Genomic DNA, 12,707 nt, shown 5'->3' with positions numbered 1-12,707 from the left:
GCCACTCGCTCCCACGTCTGCACGGCGACATCTGGCTGTGCATGTCTGTGGGTCTCAGGGGATTCAGAGTGCTCGCTGGCAGATTCTTGGGGAGAACAAGGAAGACCTTGCTTCCTTCACGGCATTTTCTGGGTCATCACAGCAGCCACCAGCCTGCAGACCCTGGCCCCCCAGCTCAGGCTCACCTCCTCTAGCCCCCTTGCCTCCGCCCCATCCAGACACCCCTCTGTACTCATCCCAGTCTGCAGCCTGCAGTAGAGCCCCTGGATAGAGCCCCTGCTATAGAGCACCAGGAGTGCACCTGGTCAGGGGCAGGGGCAGAGGCAGAGCTGGCTGCAGCAGGGCATGTGAGGCTGTGAGGTGGGGAGCTGGTGTCTGGTACGGGCTTCTGTCCACTGGTTTGGTGAGGGTCCAGGGAAGCCAAGTCTGCTCAGGATGGGTTGCTGTCACAGAACCAGGCATCCAGTGTTTGGGTCTCATTTATTTTGTTTTTAAGAATAACTTGGGCCAGTATCTCTAACCGGGGCCCTTGGTCACATGGGAGGGGCACTTGAGCCCCTGGTGGTGAAAGCACATCCTCCACTCAGGAGGAGGTGGGGGGCCTTGGGGTGGGGGTGTTGCTGCAGCGACAGGAGCAGCTCATGCTCCCACTGTCCGTTGACCCATCAGGGGCTCGATGTGTATTTTCCAGCAACACAGGAAATACGCATGAATCTGGGGGCCCAAGTGTCAACCTCCCGGGAGGGTCTTTGGGGGCACAAAGGAATCATGCTGCTCAGATTCCCAGGGCCGCCTCCTCCAGATGGAGGAAGTGAGGTTCCCCACACCCCCTAACTTACAGAGGTGGGTCTGACCCAGTGGGTTTCACTGCCCCGCCACCCCTTCCATGAGGGTCAGCCTGAATCACATGATTAGACAAACGAGGTGCCCAACCCAGGGGACCACTTGGCCCTCCTGAGCCGCCCCTGTCCTCCTGCAGATAGATGAGTGGGGCCCCTTCGACCTCACCTATGGCTCCACGCCCACCCTGGGCCACACCTGCGACCACCCCCCGGGTAAGAAACTGCCATCTGCTGGGACTCCAGGGCCTCTTGTCCCCCATCCCCTCCCACATACCCAGCACTCTTCAGGGAGGGCAGGAATTGCAAATTGTCTGCAACTTAAAAAAAAAAAAAAAAAAGCTTTGCTGGGGCATCAGAGACAGGTATCAGTGTCCGTATTCAGTGAGCACGTCCTGGTGGGTCTTGTGTACCCTGTGAAGCCATCACCACAACCACAGCGTGAGCGGGTCTGTCACCTCAGGGCGGCCTGGCGCCCCTCCTACCCCGTCCGCTCGGCTGTGTCCCTCAGGGGCGGTACCCAGCCCCTCGCACCTGTCCTGTCTTGGTGTCAGGCACATCTGGGCCCTCCAGGCTGTTGCGGGGCAGGCGGCCGCAACGCAGCCGAGATCTCCCCTCCCAACTCCCATCGGAGCCCCGCCCTCCTGTCCCGGGCCCCTCCCAGTGGGTGGAGCCCAGACACACCTGCCCGCCCCCTCCACAGGGTGGTACGTGTACCAGTTCCACCGCATCCTGCAGTACGCGAGGCCCCTGCCTGGCAGCCCCCAGCCCTTCTTCTGGATGTTCGTGGACAACCTGGTGCTGACGGAGGAGGACCTGGACGTGGCCACTCGATTCCTGGAGGTACGTGCAGTTCGGGCCTCTGCAGGGGACACTAAGGTCCCTTGGTGGGGGCACCACTCAGGTCCCGGCCCTGAGGACTGGTTTCTCAGAATTCACGGAGCCCGCGAGGGCTGTCGTACCACTAAGCCCCAACGGTGCCTTCTCAATGCTTTGCTCTGGATTCAGGAAGCTGCCACTGGGGGCCATGTCTTTCTCCCCCCACCCAGCTCCATCTGCACACATGCACGCACACACACGTGCACACACTCACACTCACACCCATCCTGGGGAACCAACAGCCTTGCTCTTTCTGTCCTCAGGCCCAAGTCCTGGCCTTTAGGCCACTTCTGGACTCATTGACTTTCTGTCCAGGCCTGACCCGGCCCATCCTTCCCAGCTCATTTTGCCCCCCACACAGGGCAGCCCCAGGCCAGGCTGGGTGTCCCCTCATCTTAGGACGTGCCCCTGCTGTGTTCCGGTGTTTATAAATTGACAACAAATGTCTCCCAGCCACCCGCTCCCACCACTCCCACTGCATTTGTCTTTAGGTCCCTCGTCACCTCCAGGACATCTCCACAAACTTGCAAATCTGCCCACAGGCTTTTCTCACTCAGCTGTTACCCTGGAAATCCTTCTGTTGGGAAAGTGCCTTTCTCCTTCTTTGTTTTAATTTATGTGTTTTGGTTTTGTTCTATTTGTATGGACATAAAAAATTGCCTTCAACCTGTTTCCGCGAACACACAGTTGGGTGGTTTCTAATCTCTCACTCTTAAAAAAAACATTGCTACGAGGCAGGGATGTGAGGGGGGACGTCAGTGGGGGTGGATTCCGGAAGAGAGGTTGCGGGGTCCATGTGCTGTTTTCAGAGATGCTGCCCCCCACCCCAGGATGTCTGCATAGCCCCTCTGACGGCAGAGCCGCTCTTTCCCCTGCCCGCCCACAGGGTGTCCCCAGCTCTCTACCTTCCTTCCTTGGCTCCACGTGTCCTGCTCTTCTTTCCTCCTATGCAGTTGGGATTTTTCCATTCTGTATCTTACTGGTTTTGATTTGTATTCAAGAAACTATCGATCTATCTAGATTGATCTAGCTCCTGTCGCCTTATTGGACTGCTTTGTGGATGACAGTGGTTTGCAGTTGATTCAGGGAGACTCCTAGGTGTTTGAGCAGATGATCTGCAAACTGTGACAGTTTTTTCTTTCTGATTCTGTACCTCGAATTTCGCTGTTCTCGCATTTCTCTGGTTTCACGCTGGATCACAGTAGTGGCAGGACATGCCTGCCTGGCTCCTAACTTTCACGGAAATGTTCCCAGTGTTTCTCTCCTAGGCTGATGCTGATTTTGAGGTCACAGTTGATAAGTTTCAGTATCTTAAGGAAATTTCTAGTCATTTCCCTTGATTTCTATGTTTTTGATTCATTTTAATTAAGAATAATTGTTGGATTCTGTCAAATGTTCTTTTTTATGTTCATGGAGATAATTGAATTTATTCTTTAGATCTGTTGTAAAAGTGTTAGTCTCTCAGTTGTGTCCAACTCTTTGGACCATAGCCTGCCAAGCTCCTCTGCCCATGGGATTTTCCAGGCAAGCATACTAGAGTGGGTTGCCATTTCCTTCTCCAGGGGATCTTCCAGACCCAGGGATCAAACCTGGGTCTCTCGAATTGCAGGCAGATTCTTTACTGTCTGAACCACCAGGGAAGCCCTTTATACAATAGAGTATGCTAATAGATTTTCTAGTGGTCATCTGTCTTTGCATTCCTGAACTCACCCACTTAGTCATGTGTGAGGCTCTTTTGAAGGATTGCTGAATTCCAGTGAACAGCATTTCATGTAGGATTTTTGCTTTGACAAGTGCAAGAGAGGTGTGTGTGAGGTTTTTATTGGCTTTGTGCTATTTTTATTGGTTTGGATGCCAATGTTAAGCTTGCTTTGTACAAATATTTAAAGATTTGACAACGGTGAAATTGTCTGGATTGGTCATTGTCGCCCAGGTTTTAAACGGGAGCAATTCTTCTGTAGAAACTAATCTGTTAAGATTTTCAGTCTTTTCTGAGATCACTTTGGTAAGTTATGTTTTCCCAGAATGCCATCCATTTAAGTGAAGTTTAAAATCATTTTCATAGAGTTGAGCAAAGTGTCCTCATGATTCTCTTACTTTCTTCTGCCATCTGTGGTTATTCCTCCTTTTTAGGGAACCTGGAATTTTAAAATACTGGCATGGTACCACATACGAGCAGTCAGGACCAGGCTTGTAAGGTTCCTTGATTATTGACAAGTCTATGAATATGTGATCCTGAATCCAGCCAAAGCCAGTCTCCAAACCTGGGCGGCAGCTGTCAGCAGACGTGGGGGACAGCAAAGATGCTGGCTCTTGACCGTTTTGGGAGCACATTTGGTCGCTCGGAATCAGTCCCGAATCGAAAGTAGGCAGGAGAGAGAACTCACCGTGTGTCCTGTGACTGCTCCCACTTTGCTGTAGATCCACATTTCTGCTGATGGCAGGGAACAACTAGACGTCCAGACACAGGACTGCCTGTCTCTGCCCTATACCTGACGGCACATCCCGCTGTGAGCTCTCCTCCCCGCCAGGGGTGTGGACACGGGAGAGGCTGACATATCCAGAAAGGTTCTGCCACCCCGACTGAGTCTGAGGAGGTGGAGTCCAGGCCTCTGGGGTACATGTTGGGCATTGGATGGTCTCTCGGTCCCGTTTCTCCTGCCATGGCTCCCCCAGCCCCTCTTCCTCTGACCTTTCGAGCGAGACTGTGGCCCCAGGATCCAGGTGCTCCCTTGGATCACGAGGCATCAACCTTTTTGGAAGTCTGCTGTCTGCCCGCAAAGCTTCTTATCTGCCGGAGATGACACAGCTCTTGGCTCAGAGATCAAGGAATTCTTTGTCCTTCACGGAATCCACCTCTGCTGTGGAGCAGACGGGGAGTCCCTGGGCATGTGACCTTTGGAAATGAAAAATCTGCCGGTTAAAAGGTCTAAAATAGTAACTCAGTTTTATCCTTATAAGGTGATTTATAAGAAAACAGACGTGCCATGTGAACAGTGTCGACTGGGAGACAGCTTCCGTCCAGGAGGGCTGAGACTGCTCTGGGCGCAGACAGGGCACCCGTGGTGGCCGAGGCCTGTGGGTGCCCCCAGCTCACAGCCCGTGTTCCCATCCCTCAGACTGACCCGGTGACCATCCAGGATGTCCGCGGCAGGACCGTCCAGAACGCTGTGCACGTGTGGAGCAACATCCCCGCTGTGAAGAGGTACTCCCTGTGCACGTGAGGGCCCTGGAGGCCTGGAAGCACACCGGCTGTGGGCCCGTCACCAGGGAACCCAGGGCAGCTGAGGGAGCCGTGCCCAGGCAGCCTCTGTGGCCAGCTTGGGGCACCCCACAAATTCTGGACAAGCTCAAGGGCAGCAGCCCCCCTTTCCACTTCAGGGACCTCCTCCCCGCTTTCACACTGGTCCTTTCTGAGAAATTCACCTCTGGACGAACTCCTGGACGTGAGCCACCCGGCATGTGTGCCCCAGTCCCCTGTCCCCAAGCTCCGGGCACCTGCCTCACGCTGCACACCCCCAAACCCATGTGAACATACCCAGTCTCTCATAAGCTCACACTCGTCATACACACACAGAGCACACACTCACACAGGCCCACATTCTCACTCATGTTTCGCCATGCACTTTTGGGCCACACTGAGCTGCTTCTAGCCCCTCAGACAGGTCTGCTTAGGGCCTTCACACACAAGCACATGCACACGCATGCACACACACACACACACACACACATGTGCTCATGAAGACACACACAGCCCCTCTCTGCTCCCGGAACATCCTCAGCACTGTTGATCCCCAGGAATAGCCCCTCGCTGCCCCTGTACACCCCTAGCCCTGGCCCAGCCACCCCACTGCTCCAGGGACACTGCCCTCCCCTCCTGACCCTGCCGCATGCCCTCCCCGGGCCTTAAAGGAGAAGGCTGTCTCTTCCCCCAAACCTCATGCATCTGGCCTTTGCCCTTGTCTTGCCTGCATCTTCCAGGGCAGTAAGTCATGTGCCCTCCTCTTGACAGTTTCTGGAAACTTCTCTTTGCCACTTCCCACGCCAGCCTTCTCTCTGCTCACATTGTGGTGCCCACCAGGCCCCCACCCAGGACTGTAGTGGGGGGAGGTGGGCAGTAAGGTGGAGCAGGTTCCTAAAACACTGTCTTTTTGAAGACTTGAGGGTCGCCCAGCCTCGTCTACGGCATCTGCCCCCACTTCTGGCCCCTGGAGGGAGGTGGTGGGGCCTGGGGCACACCTAGGCCCCAGAAGCACAGTGGGTGCTTCCCCTCAGACCCGTGTTGCCTCAGTAGCGAGCGAGACCTGCCTCACTGGATGTAGGGAACTCTGCCCAGGTGACGGGCAGCTGCCTCTGGACAGCCCCAGACTCCCTTGGACTGTGGAGCTGCAGATGGAGAGGGTGAGCTAGGGTGGTCTTCACCCCCAGAGTGAGCTGGAAAATGTTCCCCAAGTCCAGTGAGGTGCCCAGCACCACGTCCAGGAGCCTTGAGTCCTTGGGGTGCATCACATGGTGAGCGGGGTCCCTGTTGAGTGGCTTCTGGCCAGGCGGTCCAGGGCCTGCAGGTGGCCGCGGTCAGCTCGGGTGCAGCCGGACCCACGGGGAGGCCACGGAACGCTGCTGGGCCAGCCTTGTCCCCGATCCACTCCCCCGTCTCTGTGGGTCTGCTCCGTGGTGGCCTCTCCACACCCAAACCGGGACTTGCTGGGCTGGGCCAGTAGTCTGTCCTTGGGAACCATCTCCAGGGATGGCTCCTCCCTGGGGGAGGGGGGAGGTGTGGGGGCCGTTGTTCCCTACTCCCCAACACACCTGTCACCACCTCCCCCCACTGGGTGAGACATTCACAGAGGGTGGGGGCTCTTATAAGCGTGTTTATCTCAGAGACCTCAGGGAGCCTGCCCAGGCTGTCCCCCTGGCTTCCAGGGTGTCTGTGGGTTCCTGGGTGGGCACTGAGCCCCTTTCTCCTTCACAGCAGGCACTCGGCTCTGGTGTCCCAGGAGGAACTCTCCCTACTGGCTCAGGACAGGCAGCGAGTGAAGTCCCCTGCCCAGGGCCCGGCCACGCTGGTGAAGAATTGCTTTCTCCCCCTGAGAGAGTATTTCAAGTATTTTTCAACAGAACTCACTTCCTCTTTATGAATGAGTCATATACCATGAAAAAAAAAAAAAAAGACATTTCCTAGAACAAAGGCAACTTTCCTTACATTGTCTCTATTTTCCTTTTCAAATTATTATTTTATTTGCTTAACTTCGGGTTTCCCATGGTTGCTAAAGACCCACCGTCACCCTTTGGATCTGGTGGTCCTGCCCCTACTGTGACCTTTGGTGGGAGGAGGTGAAGCCCAGGGTCTAACGGTTGATGAGACCCAGATGTTGTCATGCACCTTGTGCTGCCGAAAGCATTTCTGTCCAGTTGAGAAGTTACAAATATATTTATTATGATCATTACAGGTCCTTTCGTGGTGTTTTTGTGTGTGGTGCTAGGTGCTAAGTCGCTCAGTCATGTCTGACTCTTTGTGACCCTATGGACTGTAGCCTGCTGGGCTCCCCTGTCCATGGGCTTCTCCAGGCAAGAATACTGGAGCAGGTTGCCATGTCCTTCTTCAAGAGATCTTCCCGACCCAGGGATCAAACCCACGTCTCTTATGTCTCCTGCATTGGCAGGTGGGTTCTTTGCCATTAGGGCCACCTTATCCTGTAGGACGTGGGACGTGTGTGTAAGACGAGCAGGACACGTGGCTATAAGCCCCGCTACACCTGTGTTATTCTTACATGTAGCCGATGCCTTCATAACTGCCGTGTGCCGTGTGGTTAAAACCACCCATCCTGGTGAGAGGCACATGAAACATCCCAAACCTTTGTAAAGCGTGGAATATCTGCTTGGTCAGCAAAGGGAGGACAGGCTGAAGGGAAGGAGTGGAGGCCAAGGCCAGGTCCACTCATGAAGCGTGTGACCTCTCTGTCCTCCTTAACCCAGAAGGACTTGCTTGTGGAGGCAGGGTCCCCGTCTGCCCTGGGCTCTGGTGAGGACTTTGCAGTCCTGACACAGCTGGCTCCAAACCACATGTGATAAACCCACAAGGGATCTTTCCAGACTAACCAGAAAACCCCCCAAAGAGACCTAGACTCAGATAAGCATGCAGGTTCCGCTTGTCCTGGGCGTCACCCTGTGACTGGGGGCGTGCTCGGGATCAGCTGGTGCTGATCAGCTCGGGATCAAGCTGGTGGTTTTTGGAAGAAAGGGGGAGGGTTAAAACTGAACTTCTGAAGGGTGTTTTTAAAGTATTTTGAAATAGAATGGAAGTTGTGATGGTTAATTTCAGTGTTGACTTGGCTATAGCACCCAGACATTTGTTCAGATGTTAACCTGGAGGTTTCTGTGAAAGGACTTCTGGGTAGGTTGGCAAACTGGTGGACTTTGAGTAAAGCAGGCAACCCTTCACAAGGCAGGTGGGTGCTGCGGTCTGAATGTCTGTGACCCATAATTCACCTGTTGATCCTAACCCAAGTTGGCCTCCAAGGTGATGGTGTTAGGAGGTGGGGCCTTTGAGAGGTGACCCTAAGATGGGATTAGTGAAGTGAAGTTGCTCAGTGATGTACAACTCTTTGAGACCCTATGGACTGCAGCTTGCCAAGCTCCTCCATCCATGGGATTTTCCAGGCAAGAAAACTAGATTGAGTTGCCATTTCCTTCTCCAGGGGATCTTCCTGACCCAAGGATCCAACTCAGGTCTCTTGCATTGCAAGCAGACTCTTCTCAGTCTGAGCTACCAGGGAATCCCTCAAGATGGGGTTAGTGCCCTTACAAAAGAGGTCCCAGGAAGCTCTCTCACCCACCCCTGCCTGTGTGACCGAGAAGTGTGTGACCAGGGAAAGGGCCCTCACCTGACCCTGCAGGCACCTGATCCACCAGTTCCAGCCCCAGCACTCCGAGCAGGATGTTTCTGTTGTTTGCAAGCTGCCCAGTATGTGGGATTTCACCATAGTGGCCCCAGCATACTGGGACAGGGGGCGACTCCTGAGCCATCAAAGGCCTAACCTCCCCTGAGCAAGAAGGCTAGCCAGCTCACCCTGCAGATTCAGGGTTCATCAGCCCTTCATAATTACAGGAGTCAATTCCTTGAAATCAATTTTTTTCTCTCTCTCTACACACACACACACACACACACACACACACACACACACACAGCCCTAGCTGATACAGACATCCTCATCTTCATGAAGACCTTCTCTCCAAGCTGGCAGGACAGTCCTGAACTCTGATGTCACAGGTCTCCTGTCCAGGGGCTAAAGATTTGTAATGAAACTAAGCTCACGCAGCCCCAGAAAACACGGAGGGCCAGTGGGGACAGGAGCCTCGGGCACAGGTGAGACCCTTGGGGAGGCCAAGCTCTGGGTCCAGGCCAGGACAGGTCTGGTGACAGCTGTTTGCCAGCAGGCTGACTCCAGCTGCTTCCACCCAAGGCAGCCGGTGCTGAGAGAGCTGACCTGCCGGTGTCTGCTCTCCTTCACCTGCTGCCAGGCAGGGGCCCAAAGCCTCTCAAAGCAGCTTTACATCTTTGGCTTTTTCTCAAACACCTTGAAATTCTAAAACTATTTAATCCCAACTACAGGGGCCCCTTGTGACCCCCTGTGGTCAGCTGAACAATGACCCCCAAAAGATGTCCCTGTCCTAAAGCCCAGAACCTGTGAATATCAACTTATATGGCAAAAGGGGACTTGGCCGAGGTGAGGAGGGGGAGGCAGGGAGATTAGGGTGAATTTTGTGTGATCCCGAACGTCCTGGTCAGGGGAGGCAGAGGAGACCTGATCCTGTTCAGAGGACAAGTCCGTGGCCCCGGGGGCAGAGCGAGCTGGAAGCCTAATGGGCCTGGAGCCCCTCAAGGATGGCTGGTTCGGGCAACCAGCCCCCAGAACTGGATAGGAGGCTGCATTTCTATTGTTTTATGCCCCCACTTGGTGGAAGTGGGGTCCTGCTTCCGAATCTGCCCCCAGAGCCTCGGATCCTCGGATCCTTCTTGGTTCCTATGCATAGACAACCTTCTGGGGGCTTCTCTCTCCAACCCCTGACTCCCACCCCGATTGCCTGAGAAGCAGTCACAGTGAAGGGAAGAGAGGAGAACCTTGCCTCACCCACAGGAAGCCTCCCGAGGGCCGTTTGTGTGTGTCCACTTGCCTTGAAACCCTCCGTGAGTAACCCACGTGGGAGTCTTGCTGTGTATGCTGTATATGTATTCATTCACGATGACCTCACATCAAGGCTATTCCCACCTCACAAATGGGAATCACAGGCACAGCAGGGTTAAGTAACTTGCTGAACATCACTCTGCTCCTGAGGAGCACTTGCCAGTCTGAGGTTCCTGGGACTGGTCTTCTGCCCACTCCAGGGGTGCCCGGGCCCCACTGCCCTGAGAAGCTTGGATGCCCCCTTCCAACCTAGCTACACTCCCTACCCTTGTCTGCCTGCTCAACCAACAGCACGTTCCTTGGGCCTGGGGTCCCCACACTCTGGTGGGCCTGGCAGCAACACTTGGTCTTCTGGGGTCTGGCATGGAGGGCTGCCAGAGCCTGGCACCAATGCCCAGAAGCTGCCAACTCGAGGGTGTCAGCCCCTTGAAGCCCACCGCGTTTCCTCCTCCGCAGCCCTGGGGCAGTAACCGGGAGGCACTGAAGGCTGCTCCAGACACCGACTGGGCACCTTCGCTTCCCAGGTCCACGTGAGACGGCACCCTCCGAGGGAGACTTTTACCGAGGGGGGCTCGACCTGGTACTCTCCAACAATCTGAGGTTGCAAGGGGGTCCACCGCTCCCGCTCCCGCTCCCTGCGGGTAGAGGCGGCATCCTACTGGGAGCCAGGTCGGGGGAGGAGAACCCAGCCGTCAGCCAGTCAGTGCAGCGCAGCCCTCCGCCTGTCCAATCAGAGAGAACCCCGGGATTTGCTGGCCGGGCTGGACCCGGGAAGGTGAGGAGCAGCGCCGCAGACGGTCCCTTGTCTCTTCCTCCTCACCCGCGGGTGATGCTGGGGCTGGCTCTCGGCAAACGCTGTCCTCCTTTACCAGCTGTTGGGGGAGAGGATCAAAGGCCACCGATATCATGCCCCCTCCAGCCCCACTAGGCCTGACGAGGTGCTCACTCCCATCATCAAGTGTCCCCGCTAAGTGTGTTGTAGATGCAGCGCTGTTTTTCTGGCTCTGGCAATGGGAAGCGTCCTGAGTCCCCGTTTCTGATTTGATCCATGCCCATGGCCAGCTCTCCTGGCCAAATCTTACCTTTCCTCCTGGCTCCCATTTCCAGCCCCTTCAGGACGTCCCCCACCCAGGTTCAGACTGTCTGTGCCCTCACTGGACACCTGACCAGGAGCCCTGACCAGGACCCCTGTCCCTTCTTTGCTCCTGATCACAGAAAAGGGAGGGTAAATCAGAGTTGATGGATTAAAAAAAAAAAAAGAAAAGGGAGGGTAAATCCTCCTTGGCCTCTTTAAATCCTCCACCCCAGTCTCCCAGCCTGACCTGGGAGGAGTGAAGCCCCTGGGCTTTAGGCCTGCAGGCCTCTCTCCCTGGCCACCGGCAATCCCCACCCTCTCATCCCACCTCCCAGCCCATCTCTTTTACTTCTTTGTCTTGTTTGTTCTTGTCTCCAGAGAAGTGATGGTTTCTACCAGGCGGAGATTCTCTTATTTTAAGTTGTTATCGTTAGTGCTCACACAGGCCGTGGTGGGTGGGCACTAAACCTTGGTTGAAAGAGTGATAGCGGGCAGCAGATGGCTGGGGCCAGGGGAGCCCCCTTGGTTCTGCCCTCACCTTACACCCTCCCTCTCCTACCCCCCTCCAAAGGCAAGTCTCAGCATCTCCATCAGCCAGGGCAGCAGCACACACCCCTCCTGCCTGCTCCACCCAAGACATGACCCTCCGGACCTGAGGCAGGTGCCTAGGAGCTCAGGTCCTTCCAGAGATGCCCAGCAGAGAGGGCACCTGCTCCCTCGTGACTCCATCCCCTCACCTCATTGGCACCTGCTTGCCCTGTGCGGAAGGAGGGAGGGGGAGCACTGACTCAGCTGGGACTCCCAGAGAGAGGCCAAGTTGACTGGGAGGGGTGAGGAAGGAATAAACATAGTGTTTGTCCTTAGCGTGGGGCTCTGGTGCTCCCCCAGTGTTACCAGACCAGAAAACAAGAGCATCAAGTCCCACAAGCTTGGAGGAGCAAAGACTGAACAACTTTCCACAAGGTGGGCTTCTCAGAGCCTTTAATGTGTAAATATGCAAAGTCTTTAATTCAGACTTAAATTGAAAAAAGTAGGGAAAACCACTAAACCATTCAGGTATGACCTAAATCAAATCCCTTACAATTATACAGTGGAAATGACAAATAATTCAAGGGATTAGATCTGCTATATAGAGTGCTTGAAGAACTATGGATGGAGGTTCATAACATTGTACAGGAAACCAAGATGAAAACCATCCCCAAGAAAAAAAAATGCAAAAAGGTAAAATGGCTGTCTGAGGAGGTCTTATAAATAGCCGAGAAAAGAAGAGAAGTGAAAGGCAACAAGGAGAGATAAGAAACCCTTTCTAAATGATCAATGCAAAGAAATAGAGGAAAGCAATAGAATGGGAAAGACTAGAGATCTCTTCAAGAAAATTAAAGATAGCAAGGAAACATTTCATGTAAGATGGGCTTAATAAAGAACAGAAAGGGTATGAATCTAACAGAAGCAGAAGATATTAAGAAGAGGTGGCAAGATATTAAGAAGAACAATACAAGAAAGATCTTAATGACCCAAATAACCACCATCAATTACCTAGAACCAGACATCCTGGAGTGTGAAGTCAAGTGGGCCTCAGGTAGCATTACTATGAACAAAGCTAGTGGAGGTGATGGAATTCCAGCTGAGCTATTTCAAATCCTAAAAGATGACGCTGTGAAAGTGCTGCACTCAATATGCCAGCAAACTTGGAAAACTCAGCAGTGGCCACAGGACTGGAAAAGGTCA

General features: G+C 54.2%; 1 protein-coding gene across 1 annotated transcript in view; it reads left to right on the top strand.

Annotated features, from left to right (window-relative positions):
• The window catches only part of DNMT3L (DNA methyltransferase 3 like), a 44,689-nt gene extending 37,524 nt beyond the window's left edge, over positions 1 to 7,165 (top strand). Inside the window, exons 12-15 of the mRNA XM_027551216.1 lie at positions 980 to 1,055; positions 1,543 to 1,682; positions 4,838 to 4,923; positions 6,691 to 7,165. Coding sequence (XP_027407017.1) covers positions 980 to 1,055; positions 1,543 to 1,682; positions 4,838 to 4,923; positions 6,691 to 6,856 — 468 coding nt within the window. The 3' untranslated portion in view covers positions 6,857 to 7,165. The remainder of the gene's footprint in view (positions 1 to 979; positions 1,056 to 1,542; positions 1,683 to 4,837; positions 4,924 to 6,690) is intronic.
• Positions 7,166 to 12,707: the final 5,542 nt, after the last annotated feature.

This window comes from Bos indicus x Bos taurus, chromosome 1 (genome assembly GCF_003369695.1).
Source record: "Bos indicus x Bos taurus breed Angus x Brahman F1 hybrid chromosome 1, Bos_hybrid_MaternalHap_v2.0, whole genome shotgun sequence".
In the NCBI taxonomy this organism is placed as follows: Eukaryota; Metazoa; Chordata; class Mammalia; order Artiodactyla; family Bovidae; genus Bos; species Bos indicus x Bos taurus.
This window is presented reverse-complemented; position numbering and strand designations above follow the sequence as displayed.